The 20669-nt window shown below is 39.1% G+C and overlaps 1 protein-coding gene across 3 annotated transcripts in view; it reads right to left on the bottom strand.

The window, feature by feature from the left end:
* LOC143290036 (disks large homolog 5-like) overlaps positions 1–14088 on the bottom strand; it is a 54443-nt gene extending 40355 nt beyond the window's left edge. For all 3 annotated transcript variants that reach the window (XM_076599361.1, XM_076599362.1, XM_076599360.1), the window contains exons 1-6: positions 13467–14088; positions 10148–10219; positions 5663–5871; positions 4798–5022; positions 2799–3050; positions 840–1100 (exon numbers count right to left, since the gene is read on the bottom strand). In XM_076599361.1, the coding sequence (XP_076455476.1) occupies positions 840–1100; positions 2799–3050; positions 4798–5022; positions 5663–5871; positions 10148–10219; positions 13467–13779 (1332 nt within the window). In that variant the 5' untranslated portion in view covers positions 13780–14088. The remainder of the gene's footprint in view (positions 1–839; positions 1101–2798; positions 3051–4797; positions 5023–5662; positions 5872–10147; positions 10220–13466) is intronic.
* Between the last annotated feature and the right edge of the window lie 6581 nt (positions 14089–20669).

Consider the following 20669-nt stretch of genomic DNA (forward strand, 5'->3'; position numbering starts at 1 on the left):
TGGTCTCCACTAGACTTGAGTGGTAGTAGGAGTGCTAGTCTTTCAAATCAGATGATAAACCAAGAAACTGTGGCAACAAAAGGGCTGTCCCAGGCAAAATTCTGTAGAAAATACAAACTTGATAGCAAAACATATATGCTTGCAGACAGAAAGAAAAGGAAACAATATGGTTGGTGCAGTGCTGTGGTGACCAACTTTCATCTATCCAAACTACACTGACATTTTCAGTTTCAAGGAAGTGTCAAAGCATGCAGATGTCTGACCTACACAAAAAGTCAACAAGTTGGTCAGGTCTTAAGAGCCATCCTAGCCTACCCTGACAGGAGGAATTCACAAGTAACATCACCCCACATTTGTACCCCATGACAGCAGCATGAACCCAGAAAAAAAAAAAACAACAACAAAAAACCCAAGTAGAAGGACCACCCCCCACCTGTCTGTACTTCATGACAGCAGCATGAACCCAGAAAAAAACACAAAAAAAACCCAAGCAGAAGGACCACCCCCCACCTGTCTGTACTTCATGACAGCAGCATGAACCCAGAAAAAAAAAAAAAAAAAACCCAAGTAGAAGGACCACCCCCCACCTGTCTGTACTTCATGACGGCAGCATGAACCCAGAAAAAAAACACAAAAAAAACCCAAGTAGAAGGACCACCCCCCACCTGTCTGTACTTCATGACGGCAGCATGAACCCAGAAAAAAAAAAAAAAAAAAAAACCCAAGTAGGACCACCACCCCCCACCTGTCTGTACTCCATGACGGCAGCATGAGACTGGTCAGGCCTCAAGACACTGGACATTAAGGAAAAACAAAAACAATCAGGATCATCACCCCACCTGTCTGTACTCCATGACGGCAGCGTCCCTCTCGGCCATGGCCTGACTGAAGTCCTTCTGCAGCTGGGCCGTCTTGAGGTGGACCTTACGCTGGTCCTTGGTGGCGCTGTCGTGCTCTCTCTGCAGGTTGTCCATGGTGGCCTTCAGCTTGCCGTTCTCCTGGATCATCTGCTCCAGGTTCTGCAGCACTGTGGTGCTGTGCTGCTGGAAAGCGATCTTGTCTCGCAGGATGCTGTCACGCTCACGTCGCGTCTCCTCCAGCTGGACACGCACAGCGTATTGTGTTGTATTGTATGGCATTGTATTACTCTTTTGTCACAACAGATTTCTCTGTGTGGAATTCAGGCTGCTCTCCCAGTGACCTGACCTAAAAAACCTAACTCTCTCCAAAACAGCTCTTTCATACCGTCCCTGTTTCAGTCCATAGTTTTTGTAGCATTCTGTCTACATGTATTTAGAAGTTTCAACTTCATCCCTTTAGGTCAAAGTTATATATCTGTGTGAACGTTGGGTGTGAAAGCATCTTGACTGTTTTTCTGCACAAGGTTTAGTGCTATATAAATACGTATGTGATAATTACAATCATCATCATCATTCTTAATCTTATAATGATAATAATTCATAACTTTTCTATGGCGCAATATCCAGTACTAATGCTGCTGAAAGCACCTGACATCATCGAGCTAGATATAAACATAATCCAATGCGTTCACAGAACGAATCAAAAAGGATATTCCACCAAACAATAAAAAATATCAAGTAAATAATGCTTAGATTAAAAAGAAATATATTCCATAAAACACACATTTCATAAACACACACACACATGCATGCGCACACACTCGCACGAACGCACGCACACACACACACACTCACATACACATGCACACGTACGTGCGTGCCCAGACACATTAAATATATCAACTGTCCTAAAAGGAAATTTTCTTCCAAAAATTACGTTTAAGTAACATACTTACTGTGACCCCCGGCAGGGGTCTGACATTCCTGTCCTGTGCAAACTACTCCCCGCCTATGCGGAGAAAACGAAAGTAGCTACGGCCGATAACCTCCCTAAGTAGGTTACCTCCCCTGTGTATCCCTGACTTGCGCCTTCTTTTTCTGGCAGCCATCTTGACTCCTGTTCCTGTGCTCTTCATACAGCTAAGTTTTTTTATATTTTCTGTCTGTCTGTCGATTCTCTGGCATTCTTGTTTCTTGTCAAAACAGGATTACATAAGTGTTAAAATATCTCTGGCATAAAACTCCATATGACGAACAGACTTTGGACTATCCATTGTGCTGAGTACATAAATGTTTGCAGAAAAGGTGCGTTTTCAGTTCTGACTTAAAGGACAGGAGATCAGGAGCATTTCTGAGGGACGATGGCAAAGAATTCCAAACCTGGGGTACCTGAGCCCCAAAAGACTTTTTCTCTGCACATTTTAAATTAGTTCTTTTGACTTTAAGTAACCTTTCAGAACTGGATCTTAGCATTCTGCATGGTTCGTACGTTTCCAGCACAGAGGAGAGATACAGGGGAAGAGATTCATGAAGATGTCAGAAGGCAAGTGTCGCTAGTTTATAGTGAATGCGGGACTCTATAGGAAGCCAGCATAACTGATGCAAAAGAGGTATGACATGATCAGATTTCTTTTTTGCTAATCATCATTCTTCTTCTTCTGCTTTGATTTTGATTCCACACAAGATTTTGTGCCATGTAAGTACATATAAAATTATCACTAATATTACTATTCTTAACGTTATCATTATAATCATAATTATTTCTTCTCCTGCTTTAATGCGGTTTCCACACAAGATTTGAAGCTACATAGAAACATCTACAATTATTACTATTATCATTCTTAATCTTCTTACAATAATTCTTCTTCTTCTTCCAATTATTATAATAACTATAATCACTGACATATCTGCTGAACGCCAAGTCCTGACAGCCACTACCTGTTTCTGCAGGTCCCCACAGGCTTCCAGCTGACAGCACACGGAGGAATGCTGCGCCAGAAGGTCGGCATAGCGCTGACGGATCACCTCGTAGTCCTTGCTCAGCATCTCAAACTTCTGCAGGGACGAGTGGTACAGCTCCGTCATGTTCACCTCGCTGTCCCCTGACCCCGAATGGGAGGCAACTGCCTTGTGGTGCTGCAGGCGTAGCTCATTCATCTCCTCCTGCTCCTCTTCTCGCAGTCGTTTTAGCTGTTGTCAGGCACACACGTCAGTGAGTGCGTCGGTGGGAGGGTGGGTGGGTGAGTGTAGGTGTATGTGTGTGTATGTGTGTGTGTGTGTGTGTGTGTGAGTGTGCATGTGTGCGCACGTGTGTGTGTGTTTGAGTGAATGAAAGAGTGAGAGAAAGAGAGTTGAGTGTGTGTGTATGTATGTGTGCATGTGTGTGTATCAGGGTGTGTGTCTCTTTGCAGAAGTGAATGAATGAGTGTGTGTGTGTGTGTTCATGTGTGTGTGTGTGTGTGTGTGTGTGTGTGTGTGTTCATTTGTGTGTTCATGTGTGTGTGTGTGTGTGTGTGTGTTTCAGTACATTAACTGTGTTCATGTGTGTATACATGTGTGCGTGTGTGTTTATGTGCGTTTAAGTTTATGCGCACGTGCGTGTGTGCGTGTAAGAATCAACATCTCTTGGCCAATTTTCACATCAATCTCCACAAAGGAACATAACTCTTGGCAAATGCTGACATCAATCTCCAGTCTTCTCTCCACTCTTATATGACCTCAGCAGCTGAGATAGTGTGTTTGCTTTTGTTGGTGTTACAGTTATTAATTAATAACGAAGTCTTTGCATAATGGTATCAGTAATTTTTAAGGTCTTTCAAATGAAACAAAGCTTCATTTTCACAACACTGAGAAGCCCACACATTCCCCATGAAATCTGTATGAATGAATGAGTGTAAGATTTTAGAGCTGAAATATAACTCTCTGCACAAATCAGACCTTCCCAAGAAAAAAAGAAAGAAGTATTATAATATAGAAAAAAAAAGTGGTATACTACAAAGAGTGGAGTGTTGGCTTAGTGGTGGCCTAGTCCATCTAGAAAGCGAAGGAATCTGAGCACACTGGTTTCAATCCCACAGTTACCAGCATTTTCTCTTCCTCCACTACACCTTGAGTGGTGGTCTGGACGCTAGTACTTCGGATGAGACAATAAACCGAGGCCCAGTGTGCAGCATGCACTAAGCGCATGTAAAGGAACCCACAGCAACAAAATGGTTGTCCCTGGCAAAATTATATAGAATAAGCCACTTAGACAGGAAAACAAATAAAATTGTAGGCAGCCATCAGGGCAGTGAATTCATGTCTTGTGTGTCTACAGCTCAGCACAGGCAGGTAGGGTCCAACCCTGTCCTCTCCTGCTGCCACTTCTAATATTTCCAAACCAAAGTCGCATACCAGTTCAGAGAGAGGAAAATGTGAGTCAAGTGTCTCGCCCAAGGACACAACACCATGCCAAAACAGGGCCTCCAACTCTGATCACTGCTGAGCACTGGATCAGAAGTTCAACACCTAACCAACCCACTGGACTAGTGCCTCACACTAAACACAACACATACACACAAAAAAGAGCACCTGTTCAAGATCCTCATTGAGGTAGAAGTGGAATTTAAAATGTGGACACTTACAAAAAAAAAAAAGATGCACTAACAACAGCAACAACAGCACACACACACACACACACACACACACACACACACACACAGAGTTTAATTAGGAGCCCCATTGCTCTCTGTTGTAATTTTACTGATTGAGTAGTTAGTTTGTTGCTTTATTTTATTCATACTTTTCAGTGATGCAAACTCAGAAAAGAGGAACAGGAAAAGACGTGATGACATGAGGTATGGGGGCGTGGGGGAAAGGGGATAGATTTTCATATAAAATCACAACTGTGGATGGACGTAACACAAAAGAATGAACGAACAAACGAACGAAATTTCACCTGCTCCAGCTCCTCCATCAGGTTCTGTTTGGAGGTGATCAGCTCGACATTCAGGGCCTTGACAGAACGAAGGACAGATAACTCTTCCTGTGCCTGCTGCACTGCTGACTCTGACCGCTTGTAGAGGTTGCGAAAGTACTCCGCCTCTACAGAGAGCTGGCTGATCTTCTCCGCGTTCTGCTGCTTCAGGGTCTCCAGTTCTCCCAGTGCCCCATCAAACTGCCTCTGTCAGCACAGCAGAGTACAATGCACAAAGGATGTAAAAGATATGGAAAAAAGCGTGTGTGTGTGAGTGAGTGAGTGTGTGTGTGTGTGTGTGTGTGTGTGTGTGTGTGTGTGTGTGTGTGTGTGTGAGTGTGCGTGCACATATGCATGTGTGCATGTGTGTGTGTGTGTGTGTGTGTGTGTTTGTGGTGTTATGTGTGCACACATGTATGTATGTGTATGTGTGTGTGTCGCTATGTGTGTGCGAGCGTGCATGCGTGCGTACGTGTGCATAAGCATGTGTGCATGTGAGAGTTGGAGTGAGTGTGTGTGTGTGTTTGTGGTGTTATGTATGTATGCATGTGTGTGTGTGTGTGTGTGTGTGTGTGTGTGTGTGTGTGTGTGTGTGTGTGTCCCACCAGCACACCAATAATAATAACAATAATGATGATAATAATAATGCACATTTGTTAAGCGCTTACCCTGCAGCTGTAAGAGTCTTTATGCATTGAACAATACACCTTTTATAAATAAGTCACAGGAATATATATTGAAAAAAAGAAGAAGATTATATACAAACTCATAAACTATTCAAAAAACAGTGTAACATCACTCACTACTCACACACCTCTCTCACCAGCTCATCGACACACTCACTCACCTTGATGTGTACCCAGTCCAGGCGGTTCTCTATGCTCAGCTGCTTACGACTCAGCTCGAAAGGCGAATGTCTCTCGTCCACAAGGGGCAGGGGAGAGCAGCGGTCACTGAAGCTGGGAATGGTGCTGGTGGCCGAGTGGTCATGGGGCCGGGGGTAGATGATGCTGGTCAGTTTCCCATTGCCACCCTGCACCTCCTTCACCTGGCCATCTGCAGTGAACCACCCACACACACTGGGTATATCAAGAGAACCACCCACACACACTGGGTATATTGAGATGGCCACACACATACATTGGGTATACTGAGATGGCCACACACATACATTGGGTATATTGAGATGGCCACACACATTCAGTGGGTATGAGATGGCCACACACATACATTGGGTATATCAAGAGGACCACACACATACATTGGGTATATCAAAAGGACCACACACATACATTGGGTATATCAAGAGAACCACCCACACACACTGGGTATATTGAGATGGCCACACACATACATTGGGTATGAGACGGCCACACACATACACTGGGTATGAGACGGCCACACACATACACTGGGTATATCAAGAGAACCACCCACACACACTGGGTATATTGAGATGGCCACACACAAACATTGGGTATGAGATGGCCACACACATACACTGGGTATGAGATGGCCACACACATACATTGGGTATATCAAGAGGACCACACGCATACAATGGGTATATCAAGAGGGCCACACACATACATTGGGTATATCAAAAGGACCACACACATACACTGAGTGTATCAAAAGGGCCACACACATACACTGAGTGTATCAAAAGGGCCACACACATACACTGAGTATATCAAGAGGGACACACACACATACTGGATATATCAAGAGGGACACACACATACATTGGTTATATCAAGAGGGCCACACACATATACTGGGTATATCAAGAGGGACACACACATACATTGGGTATATCAAGAGAACCACCCACACACACTGAGTATATCAAGAGGGCCACCCACATACATTGGGTATATCAAGTGGGCCACACACATACACTGGGTATATCAAGAGGGACACACACATACATTGGGTATATCAAAAGGGCCACACACATACACTGGGTACATCAAGTGGGCCACATACATGCACTGAGTATATCAAGGTCACACACATACATTGGGTATATCAAGGTCACACATGTACACTGGATATATCAAGAAGGGCACACACACGTTGGGTATATCAAGATGGCCACACACACACACACTGAGTATATCAAATGGGCCACACACATACATTGGGTATATCAAGAGGGCCACACATGTACACTGGGTATATCAAGATGAGAAAATCAAAACTTTTTAATTCCTTGGCTACTGCTGATTAGTATGCCTGTCAGTAAGAGGTTGTCACCTCACTAGGATAATAATGAATTTGCAGGTCAGGGTGTCAGTCATCATTCTTTAGTTGGAATTCTTCCTCTGGGATTGCATTACTTTTGTTTGATTAAATCAGTGACATCTACACAAAACATAGTGACTGCCTTTCACACTCTTGCCACACTGCTTTCAGATCACCAAGGTTCAGCAGTCAAGGGGTTAATATGACTGCAAAGCAAGACAAGCTTAAAACTGCACAGCAAGGTCAAATGTGCACACGTACTGTACATGGATAGCATACACATGTGTACTCACGCTGGATTAACATACATATATATGTGCACACAAGCAGGCTGTCATTTTTCAATTTCTTTCTTTTTCTTTGTCTGCATACATGTGTGTTGTGTGTATGTAATTCTAGTTGCAGCTGCTGTCGCTGTTCCTTTCAAATTCAAGTTATATTTTCAGTCAGACTATCAGTGATGTTGACTGAAATACAGTCCTGTACATGTGATTTTCAAACAAAGTCAACATCTTCAGTAAGTGATAAGAAACTCTAGGGAGAGCTGGAAAATATAGGGTCTTCAGAGAAGAAGCCCCCCTCAGTCAAGTGTTTTGGCTCAGTAATGTTTCTCCATTTGAAACAGTTTTGTAGTGTGATGTCTTCTTCAAACAAGATACAGTAGTCCAAAGGCAAGCTCAAGTGAAGATGTGCAGCATTTCTGACATCCACTTCTTTCACGTCTGTTAAATATACCCAAACCTGATAATTAGCTCAAGGACTTGTTTTCTGTCTATACACAGATACAGAAATTTTATGTGTAAAAAATAACACAAAATACAAATAAACTGAAGCTGAGTAAGTCAACAAAGTGTGTTAATCAAAATATATATAATACACAATATTCTCCTTCTCCAATCTCCAGCCCACAAACTCCTCTATGTCGTAACAATAAATTATTTCAGGTGCAGTGCAGTGACATTTAGTTTTTGCTTGTTATTGCCATGGAGATACTGTGCTGGTTTGCCATCTGAGTCAGACACAGTTTTGAGTCGGAATACACACTTTGACACATGTATGCCTTTCAACTGTTCAGCAACCATCTTAAAAAACTACACACCCCTTTTTTTCAAGGATCAAGGTCCATGTCCACTTGTTCTTGAAAGACTTTTTAGATGAAGAAATTTTTGCACTGTAGTTGTCTTAGTAAATCTACTTCATACTGAGCTGAAAATATGGATCTGCAGGTGCTTACACTTCTTTTACATATATTTTTTTGTTATTCCTTATTTGCAATTGACCTTTAAACTATTACAGCTCAAATTGTGCATGTAAATGAAAAATAAATTCAGCCTGTCTAAACCAAACAGACTGCAATGCCACTAGGATGTTATGAAAACCATGCAGTACTATCCATGACACTTCACACACAAAAGAGAAAAAAGAAGTTTTGACATCAGTCATTTCTATTCATACTGTATCGATGAATCTTTATTCATAGATATGCAAGTAGATCATAATGCACTGTTTTCTTTACTTACCTAACACGAGTTTCTGATGTCAACACATGGACTTCTGTTGTCAACATTACCAAAACTGAAAAGGCCTTCTATTCTCTAAATCGGTTTTTCAGTTCTGAGCACAGCTGTGTTTGTGAACTAGTTTTCAGGTGTTATCTACAGGTATAAACAAACATTGACACAGGTGTCAGAATGGCCTTACTTTCAGTGAACTGTGTAGGTGAGAGCTAATAGCTTTGGCGGAATACAGAACAGGTTGGATTAAAAAAAAATATTCAAAAAATCAAATACAGCATTGTACATGATATGAGTGAAACTGCAATCCTAAACCCTACTGACCAGGTAGACAAGACAGACACAGAGTCATCATTTATTTACAAACACAAAAGTGACAGACAAAGACAGGGAAAGAGAGAGAGACAGAGATCTTGAAATCTGAAGCCAAGAAACTGAAAACCTTTGTTCTGAGATGCCAAGTGAAACCAACAATTACAAATGAGTCATCGCTTAAACAAACAAACCATCAGCATAAGCGCTATTTTTGTAACTTTGACAAACAAATCATGATGACTCACTGGACCACTGTTCTGTCTCACAGCACCAAAGAAAATATAGTAAATCCTCAGGAGGAAAACACCTCCACTCCACCTGAATCCAACACTGTCAACTTAGCAACGCACAGCTCTACTAATGCACACTGCAGGCTGCAGCAGCGTAACTGATACAGCAGGCACCACGCAGTTCTAGGACTGCAGCTAACAGTGTGAGCCGGCATGTGACAATCAATACATTGATTGCTCCCTCCCGACACAAGGTAGTTATGCTGCTGACAATGCACACAAAATGTCTCCTATAAATGTTTCAGCAAACTGAAACCCAGTAACCTCTGCGTTCTCTGTAATTATGTGAAGGTGTGCACCCTTGGCTAATGTCCTGATCTCCATGCTCTCTACACAATGCGTGTACACCACTAAAGTTGAAGCACACCTGTACATGTGTCAGATGCACCTGTCTGTATGTGTGCTACAATTGCTATCTTAAGTTCACTATGGCAGTGCAACTGCTATCAGATGTGCTTTTTCTTCTTTCTTTCTTTTTTTTTTTTTTTTTTTTTTTTGTCATATATGCATCAAGTAACAGAATAAAAATAAAATAATCACTTGAAATAGAACAACGGGAAAAAGTAATCTTGTAAAGCTATTTTCATGCTCACTTACCATAACTAATAACAAAAAAAGACATGCATCTTTGCTTTAAACATATTGTATAACATTAGTTAAACAGATTACTTTTTTCTATAATATATATATATATATATATATATATATATATATCAATGCAGTGCTTCATCATAACATTAATATAACAGTTAACCTGCGTATTTTTGATCTACGCTGAGAATACTTTCATTCATAGAAAACAGACATGTATCTTTTTTTTCTTTTTATTCAATAACAATTTGTCAGAAATACCAACAGAGCTCCATACATATCTTTTCAAAGTTTTGCTGAACATCCAAAGTAGTTATTCAATGTTTGCCCAAAAAAGGGAGTTAATAAAAGTGCAAAAAAAGTGTATATTCTCACCTGGCAGACCTAATGCACGAACTCTGATCGCATCATCTTCTGAGTCTGATGTCAGTGAGGCTGAACATGATTCTGTAAACACACACACACACACACACACACGCACCCGCCACATATCCACACACACACACGCACATCCACCACATATCCACACACGCACAACACACACACACACACACAGTGAAACACACACACACAAACACACACATGCATGCAATAAACATATCATACTCTGAAAGAAGGAGAAAGTAAAAACTAATACATTATTTATTTGGTGCGGTTACATCAATGGAAACAGAGTTGGAAAATGTTATAATGTGTGTTCTGATTTTTGTTACAGAGAGACTGGGTTTTTTTTAAATTTTAGGCCAGGTGTTTATAGAAGGATCTGTATGTGGGAGGAGGGGTGTGGGTGTGGGTATGCATGCGTGCATATATATATATATATATATATAATGTATATGTGTGCGTATGTCCATGTGTGTGTGTCTATATATATATATATATGTGTGTGTGTGTGTGTGTGTGTTTGTATGTGCATGCATGCATGCATGTGTGTGTGTGTGTGTGTGTGTGTGTGTGAGGTCTTGAACAGTGTGTCATTAAGAGATAGAGAGACAGACAGACAGGAAGACAGAGAGGAATCAGCAAGAAGAAAGGGAACAGCAATATAAGCCTTGTGTATATATATCTCAGAGTCAGATATGTAGAAGACTAGAACTAAAAGTGATGCATGCATGATGTATGCATGTTTTCATGAACACTACAGGTATTTTCTCAACCTTAATAAAGGTTCACTGATGCAATAGAAAATATTCAAAAGACTTACACAATAAATCTATCAACTGATATGTTTACTGACAAAATAAAAGGTAGACACATAATTTGCATACAAGTCAAATAACCAGCTCATATCAGTGATCAGACTGTAATACTTGAAGCACAGTGGGAGACTTCAAACTATCTTATGACAGCCATTCTGTCGTTTCATTTTCATAATTTTTTTGCTTTTGTTGTTGTTGGGTTGGTTGTTGTTTTGTTGTTGTTGCTGTTTTTGTTTTGTTTTTTCTTTTCTAAGAATATCACAGAATACTGAATAAAAATTCTCTATGACTTCATAATTAAACTGCTTAATGATGCAACAATAATTCTAATAGGTGATATACACACTGCTGAGTCACAAATTTGGCAGAACAAGTTCTCATTCTTTGTGTGGGTGTGTAGGTGTGTAGGTGTTTACAACAAATGTTACTGAAGTGGAATAGAAAATCAGGAAGACATTTCCTGACTACTGACTATGCCAAATTATTTGCGAGACAGAAACTGATTCTCACAATATCGTCAGCCAGCCTAGATTAAGGATTTTTTTTTTTTTTAAATTCATTTTCAATAAATAGCATAGAATAAAGACATGATGAAAAGGCTGCAAAATCAGTAAATGGTCCATATGACATGTTCTCGGTTGTCACATTTAATTTATAATGTGTTGAAAAAATAAGTACCTTATTAATTACTTTCTAAACATTTATTGCAAACTGTGATGAGTAAACTGAATGTTAAAAATTAAAACAAGAAAGAGTTCTAGAGAGAGGCTGAAAACCAGTTACACTTAAAGGTAATATTTTATTATCATTAAACAACAAACAGGTACAGTTACTAACTTACTTTTTCTGAAACAAAGGCACACAATTTAAAGTTCAAAACAATGGCTTTGTCTCCCAAGAACAGTATTGGCTTAATGTAATTGTTCAACATTTCTCTCTCTCTTTTCCTCACAATTTTTTTTCCACTAATTATGCTATTTCAATTTTCATATCATTTCTTGTGACATGTCAATCAAAAAATCAGGCTGTCCTTCTGAGTTTGAAGATAGTGTCAATGGGCAATGTAGAAAAAAGAATGACCATTTCAAATGTCTCTTTACTCCTACAGGTATAAACTTTATACATGCATGTTATTTAGTATCATATATATATTGTTTTCAACATTGTTCTTTTCAAGCCTTGTACAACTTTTTTCGTTTGAAAGGGGCAAACATGAGTTATGATTTTAGACTTCAAATGCAAAAAAAAAAAAAAAAAAAAAAAAGCCAAACAAAAAAAAATTATATCAAATAGTACTTATCACTGAGTTCTGTTCAGTCACTGTATTCAGACAAATCCATATATATCCTACACCACATCTGCAAAGCAGATGCCTGACCAGGAGCATAACCCAACAAAATTAATCAGGCCTTTAGAGGGTGGGGGGAATAGTAAGATCAGATTACAGATTATAGCATCAATTTATAAGCTAATCTCCTGCAGAGTCTATTTGTGCCACCGCATGCGAAAATCATGGATAAGTCACTGGAGTAAATTTCACGCAACACGCTGTGAAAGTGACAATGGGTGAAAATATCAAATTTGAGTTTTTTGGTTATTCAGATTCTATGATTCTTTTTCTATTAAATTTCCAAGTATTATAAAGAAATATAAAGTATTAGTGCTTTATTTTGATGTTTTCCCATTGGGAATTGGTGATCAAGAGTGGAAAACAGCGAACTCGTTTGCCCCAATTTTCTCAGAAGTACGTTTGTGATCATCACGAGACTCAAATGTATGTATCTCAGAAACTAATAAAGATACTTGAATTCTGTTTTCTGTGTTTAATTCAGAATTCTCTCTACTTCCAGATAAAAGAATAATATCATTTTGTGAATTTTGACCATTTTCCATGATTTTTGCGTGCACCATCACATTTCAGAAACTTCACCAGCTTTCAACTTCATCTTGGACTCTTTTCAGCACACAAATTCCAAGAAACAAAAGCGCACAATTTACTGTGAACACAAATGACTTGGCTTGTCACATAATATAAATGCTTTCAAATAATTTTAATCAGTGGCAAACAACAACTTGCAAGCTGCAGAAAATACCTTGGATGTGTGTGCGTGTGTGTGTGTGTTTCCTTTTCTCATTGTCTTTTTCTTCATTGCTGTTTGTTGTTGTTTTGTTGTTTTTACTTTACACTATGCATATAATATGTGCCTCACCCACCGTACCCGTCCACACGTTATACGTATCCATACACACTATGACAGTATGAGAAAAAGGAGAGAAAGAAATCAAAGCAGGAGGGGGCGGGGATGAGTGAAAGTGAGAGACTGAGGGGAGAGACTGAGTTGTTGGGGTTTTTTATGCCATGTGCAAGTTTCATTTTCACTCTACATCTACATCAGTTTAACACAGTGTCTCACACCTGATCAAACGCACACAATGACACCCTCACTCACAAACATGATGAAAAACTGGAATATTTCTCTATTTTACGTGCTTACCTGTGCTCGGAGTTGGATTATATCTATGGCTGTCGCGTGGCAGAGACAAAAACACAGGGGAAACAGCTGGCGGCACACACTGCTCCACCGCCTTCAGTAATTTATGATAGACACTGTCTTTGGCGTTGACAATCTCGTCTAGCAGCCTGTCCAGTTTCGCTGCGCTGGTCGTCTGCTGTTCAATAACAATGACACGCTCGGGAGGCAGGAGCTGGTCTCGTTTCAGAATGGCCACAAGCTTGTCAACGTCGAGACCCTGTTTGTTGAATTTGGCCCGTAAAAGACCTATGTGTTCCCTGAGTTTTTCTTCCATTTTAACTTCTTGCAGCTGGCATGAAACTGGAAACCAACTTTCTTTGCAGCGTAGGCGTGATTGATTTCCCAACAGGAGACAGTCACCCCAAGTGGTCTAAGTCTTTTGGGAATGTTGACAAATAATGTCCAGCCCAGTTTTGCGAAAACTGAGCTTGATGTGGCGAATCATCACTGCCATTGTCCTACAATGAGCTACAAACTCCTGTCAGTAAACAAGACTGAAGCACTTAAGACAGAACTTCTTGTTTCACAGTACGCAAAGACAGCCATTGCTCTGTTTGTCATTCGACCTATTTTTTTTTCTGTCTTCCAGTGGCCATACTTGAAGTCATACCCCACCAGTTGCAAAAGCACGAAAAGCACAACGTGCAAACGGAACCAACTTCTGAGTCATTCCCACTTCCCAGGTGTTCATCTCCAAGTCACAATGTAACAACGATATATCTTCATATCTCGAGCTGCCTCGTGTTAACTTTTCTGTACCTCTGTAGTATACATAATACAAAAGTGATAAATTCACGTCTCAGAACTCTTTTTTCCCCCTTTTTTCATTTATATATATATATATATATATACAAAGCACTATATGCAGGCCTATTTATTCGATTTCATGTTACGTCCGCCATTATCAAATGTATGATATTCATTCGATGAAAGATCGTAATGTTACTTACTTTCAAGGTGTATTAGATAACTGAAGTCATTACACAGGCGGATTGGAAGCTATAGTATTATTTCTACTTGAACTGGAACTGGAATCAGACGTTTGAGGCCTGTGAAGGCCTGCTCGTCGTTCAACTAGAAACAGTGTACTAGCATGCGTGGCTTAATGATAGCAAACTGGATCATAAACACTTGGAGAGTTGGCCAAATGAGCGTCTAACCTAGTCTTGAAAGATGACAGTCACGACACTGTCTGGCAAACCGTTCCATGTATTAACGACTCACTCAGTAAAGAAGGAACTTCGCGCTTTCAGTCTACAATGTATTTTGTTTAGCATTAGACTACTACCTGTTCTGTCCTTACTTATTGTAGGTAATAGTTCGTTTGTGGTCTTGTAGATTCCATGTACGTATTTATAGCAATTTATCATATCTCCCCGCTGCCTCCTGTGTTCTAGACTAGGTAACTTAAGGAAAGCGAGTCTTTCATGATAAGGTTTGACCTTCAAAGGACCAATCAGTTTTGTTGCCCGTCGCTGGACATCTTCCACCTCAATCGTCTTCCACTTCTACTACTTCTACACACTTCAGTGTGAGTATCCCATGACCATATTCCTAGTATGAAAAAGGTCCTTGTCTAAATATGGGGAGTTGCTATTGCTTGTGCATGAATGTTTCTCTTCAGCTGACATCAAAATGAGCGTGTTAATAAGCTAGCCTAATGAACACGTACCATGCATTGATCTTAATCAGAGAATGAACACTCCATCACAGACTCAAGTACAGAATGGAAGAACCATGCTGCACGCCACTACAGCCTCCATGACAAAACCAAAGCTGTCATTTATTAAATTTACTTCATCATAACACCAGTATATAGGGTGACACAAATATATAGCTTTCTTCGTTTTAAGTATGTGCTCCGCGCGATGCATCCTTTCTCTTGACGAACATGTAAAAGCTACCAATGGTGTGTGGCCTAAGCCGACGCACCCGACCTTGTGGGGTCAATCACCAGACGGGTGCACTAACGGTGCACAAACAGCTTTCGCTATCGTTTTCACGCCGCCCAAAAGAGATTTATAACCCGCCCACACACGCACGCTCGTGGGCTGTGCGTGATCGTTTGTGTTTGAACTGACACAAATAAGCACATGAGGTTATGATGACGTGCCGACTCGACTAACACAGTGTCAGTTTGAAGGACGTAGAAAGAAAAAAAAAAGGAAAAGCAGATACCTGACTTACGCATAAACCCAGCGCTGGTAAGGCCTTGAGAGCCTACCCTAGGTTTGCATAAAATATAAACATAAAACAAAGAACAATAAATAGACAAGTGAGTAAATACATTAAATATGACAAAAATGAAAGCTAGTATAGATGCTTGAAATAATTTATCCATTGAGCTGAACACTGGACGACTAGAGTGCAGACGTGACGGTTGCGGTACGGAGGTGGCGAAAAACGGATGTGGGTGGCCAACAAGGAATTTCTGAAAGTCCTTGGGGTACAAAATTATATTTGCCATTTCATTCTCTCTCTGTTTCACGACACATTCGTCCCTCTTCCATCCAATACGGTGGCCAACTTAAAATAATTCCGAAGATAGTTCTGCAGCACTTGGGAAAGAACAGAACAGTGATGTAAAACAAAATAGCAAAACTTGTGAAGTTGGGAGAAAAAGTTTTGATTCACATAAGTCAAGACAGAAGGTTGCTGGAGAACGAGAAGGTGGAGGGTGGGGGTGGAGAGCACGGCAGCCGGCAGGGTCTCAACTTAGCAATTATTAATTATTTTCACCTGTCCTCTCAGGAAGGGCGTAGTGAGGCAACTGAACACTCATCGTCACCTGCTGTGAGGACAGATCCAGCACACACTGCAGAAGAGCTGTCTGTGCCACATACCACAAGGCGGGCGGGATTGGGCCGGGGGGTATATGTAGTAGTAGTAGTGTAGGGACTGCATTTGATTGCCTAGGCCTCACGGCCTTTTTTGTTGTTGTTGTTGTTGTTGTCCCCTTCAATATCGGTCTCCATTTATTTGTGGGATACATATATGTTTTCTTTTACATGTTCTGTAAATCACTCATCAAAGTCAGTAAATTTTTCTTTTAAATTGATGTTCATGTCAAGGATTTTTTTAACACATTAGTATTTTGTGCAAGTTTAGTTTCGATTGGTAGTGCATTCCATATTTGTGCAATTCTATTAGCTAATTAATTTTTCATTGGGTTTCATTACAGTGCTCTTTACAAATTTTCATCATTGAATTTCTTGTATTCTCATAATCTGACATTCTAGAAAATATTATTCACATTGACTTCATTATAGCAATTTAACATTTTGTATGTTTCTATTAAATCCCCTCTTAGCCTTCTTCCCTTTAATGAATGCAGATTTAAGTATATAAGTCTCTGTTGATAGCTCATAGATTTGCATTCTTTTAATATTTTAGTTGCTCTTCTTTGTACCCTTTCTATAGCTATAGATTGTCTCTTGAGGTATGGGTGCCACACAATATTACCATATTCCACTTGTGATCTAACTAACGCTATATACAGTTTAAGAAATATATCTTTATCTAAATAGGTAAATGTTCTCTTAATTATCCCTATCATCTGGTTGGCTTTATTTATTATATTCTGTATATGTATGTCAAAAGATAGTTTATTATCAAAAATTATGTCAAGGTCTTTCTCACTTTGACATTTTTCAATGTCCTGTGTGGTGTCTTCTATTATCATATGGTATTTGTTTTCTGGATTTTTTCTTCCCATGTGCATTACTTTACACTTTGATACGTTAAAATATAGATTCCATCTATCAGTCCAGTCTTGTAACTTATATAAGTCCTTTTGTAGTGTAGTATTATTTTGTGCATTGCCGTAAAGTTTAGTATCATCAGCAAATATTTAATATGGTGAGGTAAAAACTGATTTTAAAACAACAGTGAATCGGAAACCCATCAGTGGTAATTAATGCACCAAACGATGAACAAAAGAAGTTATAAGTGTCCACAGGTTCAAGTCCATGAAGTCTAACCCTGTCCCCACTCCCACCCTCCAGCAGACCTTGAGTGGTGGTATAGGTGATATGATAAACCAAGGTCCCGTGTGCAGCATGCATGTAAAAGAACATGCAGCAACAAAATGGCAGTCCCTAGCAAAATTCAGTAGCAAAATCCACTTTGATAGTTAACAAATACATTTGCAGACAGAAAAAAAACAACAAAAACATGTAGTTATGGATGTTTCTACCAAATCCACCTTATGTATATATTGATGAGATGCAGAAGGCATCTTTTAAGTTCATTTGGAACAAAAAACAGGATCGAATAAGTAGAAAAACAGTAATTACAAGTACAAGAATAGGAGGATAAGGAATGTTTGACATCAAGCAATTTATAAAAGGTCTTAAATTGAGCTGGATACATAAATTAAATTTTTCAAACCATAAATGGACATTAATAATAAAAGCAATCAATCCAATTATTGAAGATATTGATAGATATGGACCCTGTCTACCAACACCTGATGACAAGAATAAGTTCTGGATTCATGTTTTCCAAGCCTACAAAGAATTTTGTCAGAAGGTCCCACTATCAAACAGCAAAGAAGTTTTAGCAGAACCAATCTTTCTGAACCAAAATATCAAAATTGGAAGATTTTATCATACAGAAATTGGATGGAAAAGGGGGTCTGGAATATTTCTCATCTAGTGCATGGGGACAGTAGTATCCTTTCCTATGAAGATTTTAGTCAAAAGCATGGAAATATAACAAATTTTCTTACCTTAAATGGTTGCATAAGGTCAGTTAGAAATTATATTAAAAAAAAACCCTGAACATTGAAACTGATAATGACAGTGTTTTGCAGACGAGAAAATCATTACAAATGATATATCCAGTGAACAAAGGTTTATTACGACACTTTAGTTAAAAACAATATGACCCCTAAATGCTGTAACAAATGGAACAATTTGTTGCAACTGAACATTAACTGGAAACAGACATTTCACAAAATACACAAAATAAGTGATGTGAACTTAAAATGGTTTCAAATAAGAATAGTTCATAGGATTATTGCAACAAACAGGTCTCTGAAACAGATGAATATCTCTCATAATGATAAATGCAGCTTCTGTGGATCACATCCAGAAACTATTGAACACCATTTTTGGAGATGTAAGATTGTGCAGAGATTTTGGACTGCTTTCCAAACTGATATTAATAACAAATGCAATAATGTATACAATGCCCAATTATGTGAAGAATTAGTTATATTTGGAAACTCACACACATTTGCTACAGATGACATTTTAGATTTCATTATTTTACTTGCCAGAAACTTTCTGTACAAATGCAAAATCAATAAACAGCCACCACAACTCAATGCATTTAAAACGCAGCTCTGATACAGTTACAAAATCGAAGAACATGCATCTAATGAACCATCATGCTTTCCGTACAAAGTGGAACAGTTACCTTCCAATTATGGAAACTGTTACCTAATCACAATTTTGCATGTTCCATAGTTATCAGTCTGTATAATAGTCCTTACTTTGTACTAGCAGGTCTTTATATATTTTTTATATTTATTATTTATTTATTTTTTCAATTTTTATTGTTGTTGTTGTCTTTACAGTGTGATTAACTACAAGCTTTCTTTTCCAATAATGTAGAAGTGGTCTACTCATTGCTCCTTATCATGATATTATAATGCTACAACTCGCTTTCGCCTCATCCTTGATACCATTACTGTAATAGTTGACATAATTGATGTTGTTGCTATGTTACAACTGTCTTTTTATTATTAATGTCATCTTAAATCATCATGATTACTGCAATCAATAATGTGTGAAAATTGATTAAATGATTGGACAAGTTTTTTTTGTTTTTTTTTTTTCATTTTTTCTGTATTTGTTGATGTTGTCGTTGCTGTTTTTTTGTTTGTTTGTTTTTTTACTTTTTTTTTTTGTTTTGACTTTCTATAGTGGATGCCACTGTTCGTTTTATATTGTTTGTTTCATACTGTTCTCTGTATTGTATACATGTCTTTGCAAAATTAAAAGAAAAGTTTTAAAAAAAGAATAAGAATAAAGTGTTTAAAATGTTTAAAAAAAAAAAAAAAAAAAAAAATGTAGGTGGAGAAATGTGTTGTGACACAAGTAGTACACAACTATAGCTGTCCTCCCAGGGGCGAATGAGGCAACACCCATCATTATCTGGTGTGAGCACAGACCCACCCTCCACTGTCTATGCTATATGCCACAGGGTGGGGAAAAAGTTGGTTAAAACAACAAGACTTTTAACGATGTTTTTGTAGCCCCACCTTGAAAGCCTGGATAATGACTGAACTGAAGCAGCTTTTTAAGTACTATGGATAGCAAAATGCAGTTTGTCTGGGTTTTTTAACCCTTTCACCGCCAAGCTCGCATTTATGCACAGGCGTGGTAGAAGACCCATGTCACCGAAAGGTGACCATTCATTAGTCTGTTATCCATGAGCCTACTGCTCTTAATGTTCGGTGGTAGGATAGGCCATATTTTCTATACATCGCAGGCGGAATCCCCAGCTATTCTTAGCCACTGTCTTTTCTGTGTTTATACCACAAGGGAATTTTGTACTCTAAATTGACTGGCGGTGAAAGGGTTAAATGTAGTTTTGTTATAAAAAAACATGTTAAAAGTAGTTTGCCTGTACAGGCTCCTGTGTGATGGAATGCTGCAGAGTACATTTGACGAACCTCATTTTGACCTCAGTGAGGCTTACATGGCTGTCAAAATCAAGGGATACAACCATGACATATTTTACTGGGTTTTTCTGTCCTGCACAAAGCCAAGGGTATAAAGTGCTGTATAAAGTGATGCAAGTGAGGATGGTGGGAGAGAGGTGAATTCTATGTTCTCTTCTCTCTGCATGGTTTACCCTTGTTTAAGCGTTTTAGTTTATTTTGCCAACACACACACACACACACACACAGAATCTTTAGTGCCCAGTCTAACTGATTTATTCCTCTTCAATTCTACTGGAGCAGAGGGCCTTCTTTACAGCTTTCCATCTCTTTGAGTCTTGTGCTGTCTGCTTGGTCTGCCTTCCATGACATGTGTATACTCTTTACTTTTCTGACTAGTTTGTCTCCAGGTCATGGCTAGCGGAATCAGAATCGCTCTGATATTTATTGAAGAACATTTCAATAAGCCGAAAGAAAATTTCATATTTTAATTT

The sequence above is a fragment of the Babylonia areolata genome, chromosome 1, assembly GCF_041734735.1.
Source record: "Babylonia areolata isolate BAREFJ2019XMU chromosome 1, ASM4173473v1, whole genome shotgun sequence".
In the NCBI taxonomy this organism is placed as follows: domain Eukaryota; kingdom Metazoa; phylum Mollusca; class Gastropoda; order Neogastropoda; family Buccinidae; genus Babylonia; species Babylonia areolata.